General features: G+C 38.1%; 1 protein-coding gene across 21 annotated transcripts in view; it reads right to left on the reverse strand.

Annotated features, from left to right (window-relative positions):
• The window catches only part of LMO7 (LIM domain 7), a 195,668-nt gene that overhangs the window by 20,441 nt on the left and 156,607 nt on the right, over positions 1 to 18,620 (reverse strand). For 14 of the 21 annotated variants that reach the window (XM_082434769.1, XM_082434768.1, XM_082434760.1 and 11 more), the window contains 7 exons: positions 16,382 to 16,524; positions 14,628 to 15,063; positions 12,572 to 12,880; positions 3,569 to 3,683; positions 2,350 to 2,511; positions 1,382 to 1,569; positions 59 to 119 (listed from right to left, as the gene is read on the reverse strand). In XM_082434769.1, coding sequence (XP_082290895.1) covers positions 59 to 119; positions 1,382 to 1,569; positions 2,350 to 2,511; positions 3,569 to 3,683; positions 12,572 to 12,880; positions 14,628 to 15,063; positions 16,382 to 16,524 — 1,414 coding nt within the window. The remainder of the gene's footprint in view (positions 1 to 58; positions 120 to 1,381; positions 1,570 to 2,349; positions 2,512 to 3,568; positions 3,684 to 12,571; positions 12,881 to 14,627; positions 15,064 to 16,381; positions 16,525 to 18,620) is intronic. The other 7 variants (XM_082434764.1, XM_082434761.1, XM_082434763.1 and 4 more) reach the window with 1 other exon arrangement.

Here is an 18,620-nt window from a genome sequence, read left to right on the forward strand (position 1 = left end):
ACTTGAGTGCAATGACTTCTCCTATATTATAAATGTAAGCTATAACGGTAATGTTTACCTTTTGATTCAAAAGTATTGCTTTCATCACGAATTCCATTAATTTCCTTTGATTCAGTATTCTAGAAAGGATAAAAAATGCCAGTTAACAACATTCTCTCCAATTGGACTTCAGGCTTAAAGAATGCATTTCTCATTAGTGAAAATATCTTCTAATGAGATGAGTTTTTCACAGTATTAATATATTCTTTACAGCCTTTTACGCATAATAGAAACATAATTTTTTCATTGTTCTTCAAAATTGTGGAAGAATTAATGACCAACTGTAAGCATGAATAGCTTTAAGTTCAATCAGTCATTAATTTTCCAAGAAACATGATGGGCCAAATAATCATTGGTCCATTCGGTTTATATTTATGAGTAAGCAACACAGTCATATAGGATTCTCTAACAATTAAACTTTTCTTATACAAGGTAGCAGGATCTCCTTATTACATGAAAGGGAGCATCTTGGAATAACAGCAATTATATCTAGGGAGTCAATATAAACACATTTATTTGCAAATTTAAATTTAACTATTACTTTGATAATTAGAAATTTTCTACATTATAATTATTTTAAATCAATTAATGTAACTGTGTATCTCTTAACCACATATGTAAGTCTACCCATCAAATTCACCCACACAAGAACTAAAACTGCTTCATGAGGTTTTAAAACTGCACACAATTACTATATTTATTTTACCAGTAAAGACTAAGGAAAGCATAGAAAAGTTATAGTGTATAATTTTACATAATTAACTACTTCACATTCACAAAGATCTGAGAAAGGGGTATAATGATGAAAGATTGGTAAGAAACACCTGCAGGGACTTCCCTGGTGGTCCAGTGGTTAAGAATCCACCTTCTAGTGCAGAGGATGTGGGTTCGATCCCTGGTCGGGGTACTAAGATCCCACATGCCACGGGGCAACTGAGCCCGCCCACCACAACTACAGAGCCTACGCGTCGCAACGAAGAGCCCACCCGCTGCAACTAAGACCCGACGCAGCCATAAATAAATAAATAAATAAATAAATGTATGTATGTATGTATGTATGTATGTATGTTTTAAAAAAAAAAACCTTGCAAAACATCACTACAGGATCTTTTGATTTTTTTCATTACATAACTCACTATTACTCTAAATTATTAATGAGTAATGCCTTATGATTTTCAAAAATATATTTTATTCTCATTACTATAAATTACCTTATTCAATTATCTATGTTTTTAAAACAGCATCAAAATTGTTCAAAGAAAGTAGATTCTTCCCCCCCACAAACACACTTCCTATAGTTGCTTTGCTCTACCCAAATACTCCCACTTCTCAAAATACTTACAGAATTCTGAAGGCTTTCTGAGAAATCAGCTGTTATTGATAGATTTGAAGATTTGTCTGAGCTGTAAATTCCAGAAGTTGCATCAATCCACTTTGTTTCAGGTGAACCTATAATTTTGGTAGCCATACTGGTGAGATTGAGGGTTTTATGCCGTGTAAATGGCAGGGAAGGCTGGTCTTTGCCCCAGTCTGATTGGCACACGAAGATCAAGAAATGAGTACACGTAAATGTTGAAGTTGAAAGAACAAAGTTACTGAATGTACATATACAAAATACACACACAGAAGACAAACAAGTCAGATAGTGTGTGAAAGAAGTGAAGAGTTTAGGCCTTTTACCAACAGATCAACTTCCAAAAACAGAGGGTTAGAGCATGTTAATAGTGAAAAGACTGGCAAATTTGCTGAATCTTTCTGTAAACCAGGACTGGGTATTATATTTTGATATCATAAGTTGGTAGGTCTGGGAAGGCTTAACGCCCTTCCCCATCTAACCTTAACAATTAAGCAACACAATAATGAAATGTACATCGCAAGTTCTTCGAGAATGAACAACTGGGATATTGACCTACTGTGCTCTCTTATATCAGCTACAGTCATGATGCTATAGAGGAAGTGAAAACCATGGTGTAATTCTTAATATTCAACATCATCATATGACTCCCAAATGCAGATATAATTACAAGAGCCTTCAGCTGATATGTGCATTCAAAGCCAGTCTAGCATATAAATCAGTCAATAAATAATGCAGAATTCAGTAAATTTGCTAGCAAAAAGCTTTCAGACAGAACATCCAAAGAAGCATCATTCAAGACTTGTCTCGACATAACCACAAAACATTTTTAAGCCAAAAAATAAAAAAGTGAAACGAAGAGAGAAGACAATGTTATTGAAGCAAGCTGTTATAACCACTTGCCAAAGACCAGTTCCCAATTTAGAAAGCCAAACACAGTGGTATAACCAACTCACCAGACTTTCCATAGCGCCTGATATCCATTACTAGGTTTCCAGTTTCCTGAGCATTAGCCATGGTTTCTTCCCACTCTTTTGTGTCCTTATGTGAAAACTTAGTGTTGTTGATAGCAATAATTTCATCATCTACCTGTAGCTGTGAAAATTCTGCTGGGCTACCTAAATAAAGCAAAATAAATTAAACTACCAATACAAAATAAAAATATGTTCTACTAGTCACTGCTTATTTAAATGAAGAGAAAAAATGACTTCTTAATCTCACCTAATCATTTCTCATATTTTTTCGGGTGCAGAGGAGTCACAAAATTTCTTAAAGTTATCAAATATTTGAGTAGCTACAACATCACAAAGCAACCAAAGGCATTTTTTAATCCTATAGAATGTATCTTCCTTAACGTTTAAAGAGAAATGATAAACCCATCTGTTCAATAAAATTTCTTTATTAAACTCCTAAGAAGAAAATTTTAAATTATTTTTAAATTAAAAATGTGAAATATATATTCCGCTTTAGCTGAGCTTCCAAAGCCAAATGCACTCTAGAATGGAGAAAAAAACAGGGCCCCTTAAAATGGCTTAAAATTACTACTTACCATTATCTAATTAAAGCAGCCTTGAAATTTCAAAGAAATAACCAGAGTTCACATGCATTTTTATATAGCTAAAATATGTAAATGAGGAACTCCTCATAAATACAATAGCTTTCATTTTAATTTTAGGTCTTGTAATATTTTGCTAAGAGCTTCTGGGCTTGATTTGGTGGAGGAGGGGCAGTGCTTTTGTAAAAGTCCCAAAGCATCCTCAGGAGTCCTTGGGCAATAGATACATTAGGACGCTCAGAAAATATTGATCATATAGCACCTATGTATCCATCACAAACACAAATGATCAGGGAAAGTTCTTTCTGGATCTTCAATTTAGCACTGTTTGTTAGTATTTCCAAATATTAAGCCTAAAATTTTGATAAATGAAGTCTGTAAAAGTCACAAAATTACGACTCTTCAAAACTAAAATTAACGAGGCAAGATCAAGCAATATGTAATTTGTAACTCCAACTATCAGTCTCTGGGAAGAGGATGCGCCTCTTCGCTTTACTGCTGCATTTTCCACATGTGTTTTCTCCTCCTCTATCAGATAAACTAATTTCTGTGGGGGCTTTTTGAACAGCACAGGACAACAAAGGAGAAGAAACTTCAGTAGAGCTCAATCTATGGTTTACCTGCTTCGACTGATGCTACGAAGATCCTGGAAAAATCCCATTTTACTGTAAATCCAAAGTCAAGGCTGCTCCCAGGCGTCTGGTTTATGCTGATTCTCATATCACTGAACTGATCCTGAAAACAAACATGAAACGCTGGGATCAAGTGTCCCTGGCACCCACACGGAGGAAAGTCTATCCGTGAAAGAAGGGAGGCTGCACGCAAGGTACACTTGAGTTATTTCATGATAAACCGGAAGCTTCATTCTTCTCCCCTTGGGTCTGGTAAAACCTTCATTTACACAAATATCTCTGAGCTTATTATTTTGCTGCTAAAATCAGGGAAATCTTCATATCCATAGATATTTTTCTTCACGTGCATACTATAAATCAGTTGATTTATATTGATAAAGCTTAGGCTTTTGCCCACCATACAGTTGGGTCTAAGTTACAGACCATTTGTTATTACCCAGGAATGAAGCTGAGTGAGAAGATGTGGTGTGTGTGTGTGTGTGTGTGTGTGTGTGTGTGTGTATACTGCCATCTGTGACAATATGGATGAACCTTGAGCACATTATGCTAAGTGAGGTAAGTCAGACAGAGGAAGACAAGTACGTATGATAGCACTTATACGTGTAGTCTAAAAGCCAAACTCATAAAACAGGGAGTAAAGTGGTGGTTACCAGGGGATGGGGGTGAGGGGACAGGACAGATGTTGTTTAAGGGTACAAACTTGCAGTGAAGAGTAAATGAGCCCTAGAGATCTAATACACAGTACTGTGAATATAAACAATATCTTAGTATAATGAAATTCGCTAAGACACTAGAACTTCCAACCACTAAAAAGAAAGGATAATTATGTAATGTGAGAGATGTTAATTATCACTACAACAGCAATCACATGACAATATATATGAGTGTATCAAATTAACGTGCTGTACCTTTAAAATTTACACATTATATCGCAAATACATTGCAATAAAATGGCATCTTTGAAAATGCAAAAAAGATTTAAATCATTTATTTTTAAAATGCCACAATACTTAAACTACCTCCAACATTCAATATATTTAGCCAAATAATTTTGAGGGGTTCATAGACACAAAATTCAGCTACCAGAATCACTCATCTAGGACTGGTACCACCCCCGAATGGGTATCTGAAAGTTTGGCAAGGCATTTTTGCTTGTCCTATTGCTGCATGAAGATCAAGAGGTAAAGGCAGAGCTGTTACATATGCTGCAAAATGCAGAACTGGGTCATGCCCGAGGAACCACCAGTAGGATGCCAAGAGGGTCCCACTGAGACACCACGAGCTCCAGGTCACAACCTCCTTGAAGTAACAACAGCCCGCAGGCCCCAGAACTTGGACAACAGGCAGACCTCTATTTTCACCTCCATCCCTACAGTCCACAGCCACAAATTCTCAGTTTCACGGACTTTCTTAGGCCATTTTCCAAAACAAATATTTTAAGTTTTACAGTATACTAGGTCTGTGAAAAATTTAATTAACTTCCATAATTTACATGTTTTGTTTTGGGTAAACAGCAGACATGAATTTTAGCATGTGTTTCCCAGACTAGTGTTTCCAGTTCTTTGATTCATAATTATCAAGAACTTAGACTTAACTGTTTAAAAAGAAAAATTCTTCCTAAAGCCGCTTTATTTTCCTCTATTTTAACTGAGCATTTAAATCCAGACCTAGGACCAACAGGGCAATTCATAAGTTTTTCTACCTTTAGAACAAGTTTGAAATCCAAATGACTATATTCTAAGAAACACTGTGATATTATATAGGAATTAGAAGGAAGACAAGGAAGGCATTGAATAAAGGATCAAGAACTTACTGTATTGTATGGATATGAGCAATAAGTGTTGTAACAATACACACTTACTCATTTGTTCAACATACATTTATTGTGTATCCATTCTGCATAAAACACTTGGGAAATAAAGATGAATTAGGCATGGTCCTTGCTCTCAAGAAATACTGACTCTTCAAAGTGGGTATGGAATTTTTTAAGAAAAAAATTGTAGCTAATGATATAGAAACGTTTTCATCAGACATCATGTAAAGCAGTTGAAATATGGGAACCCAGATGTAGACAGTGAGAACAGTCATTAATGATCAGCCTGATGGATACCAATCTCCAGAGTATATCAAAACTCTGCTATGAATAGAAAAAATTACTGGTTAGTTCTACTCCTTAACCAAAACCACCATGCACTTAAATTAGAGATGACTCAATGAAAATAAACAGTCATCTTTACCACTTTTACCCCACTCTACTCCCCCTGCCAAATTCTGACCTAAAGCCAATTAGAGTGCAGAATCTATTGCTATATAAGGGCACAGAGACAAATGATGGGTTAGAAATTCCAAGACACTAATTGAGGTTTTTTTATCTTGAAGAATAAGAGACAGGATGGAGTTTTAATAAATAGTTTCAAACTACAATAAAGAATACTTTGTGGGAGAGGGCAAGTGAACATTACCCTTTTCCACCAAACACAGGATAAAAGAGAATGAGCTTCAGCTCTAGATGGCAGAGTGTCACAACTGTATTAGACCAGAACAACTGTCCTCCAAAGGACTGCTCTTACCTTGGAGATAAATCTCTACTTGAACATAATAAAAAGGCAGATAACCACCTCTCTGAAATAGTTAATAGAGAAGGTCAGCCTTACTATGGCTACAGCCTGGCAGCCTGTTACGTGGGTCCTGGGAGTGCACACAGGCAAAGGAGAGAGAACCATGTGAGCAATTACAGGACTATTTCTGTCAATAGCCAGGTGGCCTCAGGCATGTCATTGAGTCTGCCAGAGAATTTTCTCTCACAGTGACATTAATTTTAAAGCTTTCTGTTTTCAAAATCCTATGTTCCAATGCAGACCATCTCCCTCCCACACCACAGAAAGGATTAAAGTAGGTGGCAGCAGTTCAGGGAAAGGGCCCCAGAGGCCCCTCTTGCATGGCCTCCCCCCCATGACAGTCTCTCTGGCATCTCTGTGGAATCCTGTGTTCTTGAATTAAATTATCCTTGAGACTTTCTGCAGGTGAATATATCTATAATTATAGTCAAGCATAAACTATTCAACAATGATTAGGATTTCTACTTCCTTATTTTTCCTGCAAGATATATGCCATGTGAGTATTCTACAAAGGGTCCACACTTCAGAAGATGACACTGTGGGAATTTCCTTTTGAACTGGATGGAATCAGGAATATAAATTATTGGGAGAAATCTAGATTCTTGATGACTGATAAAGAACTATCCCAAGTGGTTACAGTTGCCTATTCTGGGAAAGATAAAATACAGTTACCAACATATCAGCATCTAAAATAAAAATAACTTCCCTCAATTTAGGTACAATTTAAACAGAAATATACACTTAAATCTGAGATTTTTAAACAATGACACGGTGATCTGGCATAGCAATGATAAGATTTATTTTTATGAGATCTGATGAATTAAGATTCTCGTATCAACACAGATGGGAATCAATGAACAACAGGGTCAATCAGATGGCTATTCTCCTCAAACTTTTTCAATTAGATAAACATGTTCCCTTAAAGAAAGCCTACCTAAGTTGATAAAACCAAATAACACTGAAAGTAGATTCAGGCTGTAAAATCATAAATAACAGAGGAAATATATAACCTTTGATTTTTGTTACATGGCTCTTTAGTTTCTTTTTTCAGGGTCTTAGTGGAATGAGAACATAGTGAGTAGCCCTCAACTCATGGTGCAGCTCTGGCACTGGAGCTACTCTCCTTCACCAAAGATGCGTCTATACCTACTTTTTTCCCCTCTCCGTTATCCGTTCCAAAGAAGCAGGTGGTGTTTCCAGCTCTACCACTTGACTCAACCCATTCCGCAGCTTAGCTCTTACCTACCAAATCCATTTTCGGCCCTCATCCCATCAGGCACTACGAACTATTCTTGCTTACGGGAAACGGTCTTCCAAGTCACCCATTATTCCACTTTCTCCTGCCTTTTTTCCTCTATCCCTCTGGCCACCTCTCAGTTTCATTAGTGTGTTCCTCTTTATTCTATTTTCTTTTTGTTGCTCTTCTTCTCCCCTAGTCAGTCTCCCACCTTCCTGACCACATGTTTTCCTGAGTAAACCTCATGCATTGTCGTCAACTACTATCTAAGCCCAACATGCTCAGAATTAAATTCATTATCTTCCTCCCCAAACCTGCTCTTCCACCTCTTGTTTTTCACATATTGGTTAATCACATCACTGTCTAACCAGATACCCAAGCTAGAAACATCAGGTTCTTTCTGGGCCTCTTCCTCCTTCCTTCCCCTAAGTGCTCCCCACACCACCTCTACACAATGGTCTCCCAAGCTCCACCACACACATGCACTTAACAAAGTGTTAGCAAGTCCACAAGCCATAAATCCATCTGGAACCATCCCATCCTTCCATTCTCCTTCAGGCTCTCATCTTAACTCAGGTCATGGTTTCCCCTCTAAATTGCTGTGGATTACCTCCTAATTGGCTCTCTTGCCTCCAGCCCTTCTTTCCCCCCATCTTGCTCACATCTGCCAGAACTTTAGTTACAGAAAATACCAATTATTATATCATACCCTGTTTTAAAATTGCTGGTAGCTCCTTATTGCCTGCTGGGTAGAGTCTGAAGTCTGCACCTCAGAATTAAATTCAGTTCGGGTAAGTTTTGATAAATATCTACCTTTCCTCAAAATAATTTTAAGAATGATTTTCTCTTTATCAACCAGAAGATATTTCAGTCCATATTGGCTCTAAAATTCTAGAGACATGGCAAAGTTAAATTAAGTCAACATTTGGTGTTTTAAGGCAGTTCTCAAATTTAAGCATGCCACATTTCAAAAAAAATTGGGGTCAGAGAAGTTGCAAATGTGGCCTAAGCATTTAACTAGCCTGAGGTTTGTTACATAACTTTCAACTCTCAAGTATTTCACTGGTGAAAGTGAAGATAATACCACCTACTTTGCTAGGCTATTGAGAGGATTAAATGAAACATTTAAAAGATGCCAAGCCACATGGTTGATGCCCAGTAATTACCTTCTTTTTCCCATGGAAACAATGTTATACATGGTAATATAGGCTGGTTAGGCAGTTTCCAGACCAACTAAAGAAAATCCTATTTAACTCTCACGCATGTCGCTCTAAAGCTAATAGAACTCGGTCAGCATTCAGTGTATAATTACAGATCCAGGCACCTTACTAACAGTGAGCACAACAGGCTTGCTTCCTACCCTTAGACAGAGTAGGGGTCTAGTGAAGGTGACAAGCAGGTAAAATGCACAGGAGGAAGATGTGATAAGGTAAACCCTGGATACTCTTAAAAGAGGTACTCTCGTAGGCTTGGGCATTAGGAAGTGTAGAAAGTTTCCTTCCTTCCACATGTAGCATCCTATTTCTGAGTTCTAATTTAAAAATTTGGGGCAAAGGTCCTGAAATGTGGATTTGGATGAGATTTGGGTGCAGAGGGCTTGGACAAGACAAAACCAAACCAAACCCTGTATGCAACACCAATTTGGGGGAAAAGTCACATCTGCGAGGCAGTTGGAGTGGGATGGAGGACTCTGGGAGTCCCACCGCCTCCCCTTGCTCGGGTGCCCCAAGAATTGCCCTGGCAGCCCAGACTAGCAGGGGAGGCTGGAAAAGAAGCAGTACCATAAGAGAAGTCTGCGAGAAAAGGGAAGAGAGAGAAACAGAACTCCAGACCAGCAATGGAGGTGAGAAAGAAATTCCTGGGCAGATTTTAAATGAGGTCATTTAAGTTCTTCCCTCATTAAGTCTTTGCTTCTTTCCGCCATGAACTCCCTTCTTACCACAATTCTGCGAGAGGCTCCTAGCCCATCTCTGCCCCCAGATTTCGCCTCCTTAAAATAATTCTATATAGCACCACGGTGCTCACATTCCTAAAACACCCCTTAATCTTAAAAGAACCTATAAAGACCTAAATTACCTGCTGGATCAAGTTCATACTTCAGTCTAGTAATCAAGTCCTTGAATGTAATTCAAGTCAGTAAATACCTAAGTGCCAACTATGGGTAAAGGCTATGGAGGGTATAAACAATACCAGTGAAGGAGAAACGAACATACGGAAAAGGAAGCATTCAGTGAAGGAAACTTGCAAGGGTAAGAAGTTCAGTTCCAACAAGGGGGAGGCGATCTCTTGATCCACGAAGGAACCGACCCTCCTGTGCTTTGAAGAACCAGGAGGGCTTCAAAATACAGAGATGGGTGAAATGAACATTTTTAAATAGGGCAACAATAAGAATAAAGATATACATGATGTGTTCATGAAAGTATAGGGTACGTTCCAGAAAAATCAAGCAGTCTCATGTGGCTAGATATCACCTACTTCCGCTCTCTTTCTCACAACACAGGGCAGTGTAGGCAATCCTGAGACAAACTAACTGAGTTCAAATCCTGACTCCACCACTCGGTATGCTGCGTGGCCTTGGGCAAGTAACATGACCACTTCATGCCTCAATTTTCATGGCTACAAAACAGCAATAAGAGGGTCACTGTGAGGATTAAATAAAATAATGCCTTGTGAAACCTGGTCGGCATAGCAGCTACTCAGTAAACATTAGCTGTTTCGGCACTACAAAGGGAGTTTGGGAACAGTCATGAGAGACCTCGGTGTTCCCCTGAGCGCTTTGAACTTCACTGAACAGACCACAGCATGCCACTGGGGGCTTTGAAGCAGAGAAATTACCCAGTCCAGCCTGGCATCATGCAAATTAATCTGGTGCCAGCCTTGTGTAGAATGCACAAAGACGTGACTATTTACAAAGTGTTTGCATGGATGAGGGAAAGGACTGGAATTAGGGTAGCGGAAGCAGGGATAGAAAAGGGTAACAACATCAAGGGAGATGCTGTAGGAAGAAATGAAAGGACACCGCCAGCACAAGTGTGAGTAAGGAAGAGGCCCTGAAGAACACTCTTTTACAAAGCTACCAAGACGTCTACCTGAAACTAATATAATATTGTAAATCAAGTACGCTTCAATTAAAAGAGAAAGACATCTAGATGTTCAGCCAGACACCATTTTTTATTTTTCTGTACTCTGAACTCCTAGAATTAGGTAGTTTGGAGGAGTGTTGCATATGCCCTGGCCATACTGGTCCTAGGCTGTTCCGTGCATTCCCAGCCCTTTTCCCAAGTCAGTAAGCTCCTTCTCTGTGACAAGAGCAGGGTGAGGCTACATAAGCTACTTTCCTCGGAGTGCAGAAGTGGACACACCAAGCATCTCAGGGATAGGCAAGTCACCATACGATATATACATTTGTTCAAGAATTCCAAGTGCTCCACTTATTAAGTCAAGCCTAATTTTGCCCGGTAGCATTCCATTTCAAGTCGGGTGACTAAAGAGCATAAATCCACTGATGATAAAACCTGAAACCACGCCACGTTAACTCACTGGTCCTCTGAACTGCTCTAACCTGGAAGCCACACCCACACTTCGCCTCTTTTTCTTAATCCACTGATGCAGCTAGTCAACTGCCACCCAGAAGGAGTTACCACCACTGAGCACACAGTACAACAATCAGGCTGTTACCTGGGATTTGCTATTTGAAAAGGCGAAGGCAAACAGGCAAGTCCATAAAACAAAAGACACCTTGCTTCTCTCTTTATTATTCATCCACTGGTACTTTATGTTCCCCAAGTACAACAGAGGCTACTGTTCTCATCCACTGAGACTTATGATGCTAATTACATATTCCCAATTCTTTAACAGTGAAGTCAAAAAAAATAATTTACAACCAATGATTTTAGCAACCTGAAGAGACTGGATTTAGATATGTTTGTAAATATACATGGGAAAACTGAGAGAAATATATCTAAATGCTACAGAATATCTCTAAATGATGGGATTACCAAGTCATTTTTATTATGTATGTTTTCCTGCATTTCCAAGTTCTCTCAAGCACAGAGTACTTTATAATCACAAAGAAAAAAAGCTTACTTTAAACTTGTAAAGCTTTCCTGTACTAATAAAAACTAACAATACTAAAATATGCTCTATCATATTTTACACAAAGATATTTCATTAATACAACTTGGGCCAAGCTATATACTTGATGTGCCTTGGGGAAAAAATACACTTTAGTAAGGCACCAGAAAATGCTAGACTAAGCCACAGAACCATAAAAGCATCTCCACACTAAGGGGTTCATACAACTATCAAATTGCTTATTGAAGGTTTTTTTCTAAAAGAGAAAAGTTTCTTTCTGTTCTCTAGACAAGCAACAACTTTTTAGCCTATGTGTAAAACATAACTAAAAGAACATTCATTACCTAATAATTCTCTTAAAGTCATCTGTGGGATTTTAAGTAGGAAAAACTATAAATGCCCCCAGTCCTTCTTCATCTGATGGTACATTTTATTTGGACTCCAAATGTTAAAGAACGCAATTGTCATACTGTAACTAAGCCTTAATATTCCCCTTAAAAGACAAGGAGTGGTACAGAATTCTAGGCTTCCCAAAGTACAAATTAGTATTCATATAATTCAATTAGTATTCATACTAATTCAAATTAGTATTCATATGGCAGAGAAAGAAGTTCCCTGTCCTTAGTGGCCAGACCCTCTCATGTGTACCAGTTTCTCCTTGTGGTCAGTTCACTTCCCTGAGAAGGGGCTTGTATTACCCATTTTCTATTAGACCTGCATCTAAAACCTCCTGAGTGACTCCTGCACCTGAACCCGGACTACTGAGTGCTAACTGTGCAAGGCAACAGCTGCTGAAATGGGGAGTAGAGAGCAAAGCCAGCCAGCTCCAGGGAGACTGGTCCAAGAAGTCTCCATACACCCATATCACAAGGGTCATCTGGATCCATCAACTCAGAGTTGGAAGAGATCTACTTCCTCCAAGATCTGTGACAAATAAAATGCAATGTCATGTTCTACATTATCAGCCCGGACTGTAGTGCCTAGAGGTTAGAAACGTGGTTTCCTGATTTAAATACTTATGTTTCTGGGCAGCAGGTGATTAAAAAGCCTTCCCAAACTCACCTGTGATCTTGAGACCTCTGTCTGTGGTGCGATTCTCCCTCCTCCAAGCTCAGATGTTAAATCAGGGCTAGATGTTGAAGATAACGTGTCTTTCGAAGTGGCAGCCTGGTCCTGGGAAGGAGACGAGAAGGTGGGTGTAGGAGACTGCAGCCTCATCGCACTTTCTCTGGATGCTGACGCCTCTCTTTCGCTGGATGAGCTGGACGCAAGCTGGCTCGTGTCAGGTCTTTGCACAGAGATGCTGACCGAACTGCTTTGGGTTCTCTTAATGCCTTCCACGTCTCCGTTATACTTCCAAGAATCATCCATCTAAATAGGAAACATCATTTTAAACTTCGTATTCTGTTAGATTTCTATTTAAAAAGCGTATCCATTAAATTAATATTTTAAAGTAATAAAAGTAATATATACCTCCCTCAGCAAAGTAACTACTACTAAAAGCTTGGAGCATGTTCTTTCACACGAACAGATCTGTACACATGAAGTGGTAGGAGTAGTTATTTTTTACAGAAGTGTTTATTTTATAAACAGACCTCTGAAACTTGCTTTGACCATCTACATCACTCCAGGTCAACAGATAGAAATCTAAACTAGATCAATTGAATACTTCACACTATGGATCTCTACAATTTATTCATTTGATATGCATTCAATGTCATTTAAAGTGTACCAAAAATATTGCACAGCTCTTTATAACCAGAATGTTTATTTTTATAGCACAGATTCCCAAAAGTAGACTTGCTGGACCAAAGAATATTTTATGTATGTAGTATAAAATGTAATTTATATATATATATATATATATATATATATATATATATATATATATATATATATATATATATTTATTTATTTATATATATATATATATATATATATATATATATATATATATCTTTAAAAATTGTAACAATGCACTCCCAAAGTAATGTATAAGAAGGTCTCTGTCCCTGCATCCTTGCCAACACTAGACGTTTTGAATGTTTTAAATCTTTGTCAATCTCATGGGTGAAAAGTTGTACACCTCATTCTTGCTCTAATGAGACTGAACGTGCTTCTATGTACTTTATGTTACCAACCATTTAAATTCCCTCTCCCTTGACCTATTCATTTCTATATTCACTTTTCTACTGTTTATCTTTCCTTATCAATTTGCATTTTAAATCTTAGGGATATTAAACCTATATATAAAATACTTTTTACTAATATTTTTCTGAGCCTATATAAATTGTCTTTTGGACTACATTAATGGTGTCTATCACATAAATTTAATTTTTATGTTGTCAAATATGCCTGTATTTACTTAATATAATGGTCAGCGGTTTTTCTGGCTAGTTTAGGCAGGCTTCCCTCACCTTGAATTTTTTTAATCAAATTTTTTCTATTTTTGAGTTTCAGGATTCCTCACTGGCAGAGGTAAAAGGAATTTGAACACCAATGTGCTCAAGACTGTACTGCTTCCTTTTAAATAATTCAAAATAATACACTCACTTTCCGCCCTGCTTCATTCTCAGGGCAAATGATTCTATATTCTTTAAAACCCCTATAAAAATATGTATTTTTTGAACCATGAGATACATTTTAATAACTACAGTCAAATATATCAAGTTCTAATGAAGTGGGAAGTCAGGAAAAATAGAACTTTGTGCATAATCACCTGAAAATATTTAGGTTAAACCACATGAAATTGCTGTTTTGTAGGTCAAAAAGAACTGACTATTGGCAACTTCATACAGTACAACCTAATACTTTACAAAAGATATAGCTGAGAAAATATGACACTAAAAAATAAATGCTCTGCCTTAGAATGTAGATTACTTATTTTTTAAAATGTATCAGCTCAACTTTCATTGAATTTAAAGTTTAATCAGTTCTGCATCGTTGCTATATTTTAAGCATTAAATGTCTATTGAATCTAAATTGGTAAAAATACAATTGCTTTATATACAAGTTATATACATTTCACCCATCAAGTATCTGTTAACTCAAACCTCTGCACTAGTTCACCGGTATTTTGCGCTGGCGAACAGACTAAGTGAACTAGGAACACGTTTACCGTGTAGGATCTCGGGAGTGATGAGATTCCCCTTGACTGAGAGCCAAAAGGTCTCGGTGCGACCACAGAGGTTAACCTGGCCGCATCAGTTTTCTGGTAACTTCTGGGGAGAGTAGCTGAAACTCGAGTCGACTCCATTTGTGTATTCAGTGAATGCTGAGAAGACAAAGAGGCTGGGGGTTGTTCTTCCACAGGGCTTTTCGAAGGAAGCTGAATTTCAGCTGTGAGAGTAGCCTCCCTTTTTGCAAAAGTTGTAGAATCTTGCTTAGGAATTTCCGTCGGGTAAGTGGTTCCCTTCTCTTCTACTCTCTCACTCTGGGAACCTGCTTCTGACATAGTCAGCATAGGGGGAAGCTTTTCTTCATTCACTCCATCATCAGAAGAATACAGTCTCCTCCTCCTCGATGTAATTGTAGACGTCTGATGTAGGGATCCCCTTAGCAGAAAGAAACACCAAAACCACAAAGTTATGCATTTGACACACAGAGGTGGAGAGACAGATGTTATTTTGGTCATTAACATAAAAAAATGGGTGGGAACAAAAAGACTGCTGACTTCATATCATAACACAATATTAAGAGAATGTGAGAATAAATACATGCAAATTTTTTAATGTCACACTAAGAAAGATTAAGGGCTTGACATTTTTTTCTTAAAGAGGTTAAAAAAAAAGTCCCTGAAGTATATGCAATTGTAAAGAGACTTTAATAAGAAAATAAGAAAACTTTAATAAGGGATTATTCAAAATTTCATCCACAAGTGTATAACGCTTCCAAAATTAACACACTATAACGATAACTAACTAACAACCGATTTGAACCCTCCAAAGACGTGGATTTCTTAACAGGGTTGAGAGTTTTCTTGTACACAATTTATAATAGCTTCGTAAAAACAGAAGACCACAAAAGACTCAGACTTTCATTAAGATCAAGTCAGTATATGATTTCATACAGCTTGATAGAATTTCCATGGACAATTATTGCAGATTAAAAGTCACCATTCCTGTCTATAGAGAGGTTGATGAAACAGTCTCACGGCTACCATTTAGTAAGGAGTACCTCTCAAGCCAACTGTGTTGCGTTTAAGTGAATGAAACTGTGTTTACTATTGGCTTCTAGGGGACAAAGGAGCTTTGCTTAATTTCACCTGACAGCACATTTCCTTTTTGACATTATCCTTAAAGCCTATTTGCCTTCTCCCTGACCTGTAAATATCTCAAGGTTTTACATAGTAACTGCTCCACAGGCGAGTTTAAATTGGACCTTTATCCTGTTATGTTGCAATGAAAAAAAATAAACCCTCACATTGATGTTTATATAGTCTTCCTTTAAAAATACAATTTTAATTGCACCACGAACACATGAAAAAGAACTCTGCTATACTTTTACACAATTTAGTTAAAAGTGAGAGCTGGTTTTATCCGACCATTCCATTCCTAAATTTACTTTAAAAGGAGAAAAAGTTGTTTATTTTCTGCATATATAGCCAACACCAGCCAATCCTGCATGTGAATATACAATGTAAAATGAAGAAATTTCGTACACCACTCTTAAGTACTCATTTCTTTCATTAATCCAAGTCGCTATTTATTACAGCAATACTCTGCTTTTTCACTGCAGAGCAAAATGCTCAAAGGTTATGCACATTTGATGACAGTTTAATATTGGTGCACATGTACATCCCACTGCACTTACACAAAATATCTATTTCTAACACTGGTATCTCCAACCCTGAGATGCATTCAGCCTCATTACCTGTCCTGCAGCATTTCGTTAAATGTCTTAGATCTTCTCTCAGACTTCTCAAGCGACTGCTTCTCAATCTCTTCCCTCTCGTCTTTTTTCTTCTGCAAATCTGAAGTGTAGCTTTTCCGACGATCTTTCCATTTTGCAAGGTCCTGACAGAAGAAAATCACATCAGCACAGGCACACCTGAATTTCTACACACCCTCTCCAGCAGTGAGAGAGCGCCAGAGGATCCCATTACATCGCTGAAACTATTCACTCCAACTTTGATGCCAAGGTGCCCTAATTTTGCTTTTTATAGCCAGCGTTTCTGTACCAAGCCTTTTATCTCATGTATCTGCCTAAAAGCCCTGACCTAATAAGATAGACCCCATTTTTGTTTTCCCAGGTAGCCTGCCTCACTGCCCATTTCACAAAGAATGCTAAATGCTTGTAATTAGATGCCAGGTCAGAAAAGATCAGGAACTGTTGCAAATTCATTTCCATCTCACTCCAATAATCTGGCTCTTACACAAAATGACATGTTTCACTAGTCAGACTGGAAGAGAAACATGACTGTAAAATGGCTAAACGTAGAAGCATACATTTAACAAATACTGAGTTCAATCCCTACTTTGAGACAAGGGGGCCACAAACACACAGATGAATAAGATGCACTTCCCCTCAAGGAACTCTCAGTCTAGAGGGAAAGACAGACAGGTAAATAAAGTTCAACGATGAGTGTGATAGGATTGCGTGAGAGAGTAGGGATCCAAAGGAGAAAGTGGTCAATTCTATCCCAGGCAGGGGAAGGCGGAGTTTGGAAAGGCTTTAATGGGGAAGCCAGCCTCAAGTATGTGATTTCAAAGCGGGTCAACTCCCCATAAGGACAGGGCAGTAAGGAGGATCACACAGGAACAAGTGGACATCTGCTTCCCATACATCCAGGAACCTAAGTCTCACCTAGCTGGGTGACCCCAGGACAATCAACCTAATTCACCTTTAAAATTAGTCCTAGCAGCCTAAGCTGGTTCTGACACCCAGGGGTTAAGACAGTTTGGATGGTACCAACTTTTCTATGTCATCAAAACAGAGAAATCCCATGCTAAGAACTCCTAGTGGCATTGCAGCCCCAACAGAAGCTCATGTAAGCGTCTCAAACTGAGAGGAACCTCATCCCCAGGGCACATAAAGTAGGTTTGGTTTATACCCTTTGGGAGCAGCCAGGGCCATTCCTGCTTCAAAAAACAGCCTGAAATCCATATGAACTATTTTCCGAAAGAACAAAAGCAGTGCACATTATTGCTACAGGGTAACCAGCATGAATTTTCATCTGACTTAACCTAAGGGATAAACCCTCCATACCTCTCATTTTCAGCCTCAGTCACCATGTATTTTAGCAAACTGACACTGAATTTCTGTTTCTTGACAATTAAAATGAGTTCCCAAATAAAAGAGGAACTGGAATTTAGAAACATAGCCAAGGCAGAGGTTTCATCTGTATTATGTAATCTTTAACTCCTTGGAAAATTAAGATTTACTATCTCTAGCCCTTTTGTTTATGCTACCACTCAACCCTCATACCAAAAGGTTGTCCTCAGACTTCTTCAGGTCTGCTCTGTGTAGTTTATCTATCATATTTCTTTACACTCCTTTGGTGTAAAATAATTAACGCTTTTTGAAAGGGTAGAGTTCCCTTCTGCCGGGGACAAAACTAAAGGTTAAATCTTTATCCAAATAGACATCTGGATATATGTCAGTGCTGTAAAAACACCTAATATGGATTCACATTAGATAACTGCTTTTTCAACCAAAATATTACTGAGTTATAATTCGTATTTCTCCCCAAACCTCCTCTATTAACTCTAAGAACCCTTTCCTCTCTCCCTGCTGATACCCAGTCTCTGGGCTGGACCACCTGCTCCCCTGTTCTCCCTAAACCTTGAGCAAAGTCTTTCCTTTCATGAGGATCAGTAACAGTCATACGCCAAATTCAATCACCAAAGCAAGTAAACAAGTTACCTATACTGCACGGAAGCAGCTTCTCATTTCTGAGAACTCACAGAAAATATTAGAAGACAAACAGCTTCCGTTTTACACAATGGCCTTTAGGATATGCAGCAGTAATAGACCAAAATGGTTAAAACATCACATTTTCTACAGAACTGAAATCTGGAATAGCAAGGAAAATCGTCCCTTGAGTATACTGACTCTCTTTTTAAAGAAGGAAGAGTCAAACAAATACTTCCTCCCTGCCTCCCCATCTCCC

The sequence above is a fragment of the Balaenoptera physalus genome (genome assembly GCF_965194825.1).
Source record: "Balaenoptera physalus genome assembly, chromosome: 18".
NCBI classification, from domain to species: domain Eukaryota; kingdom Metazoa; phylum Chordata; class Mammalia; order Artiodactyla; family Balaenopteridae; genus Balaenoptera; species Balaenoptera physalus.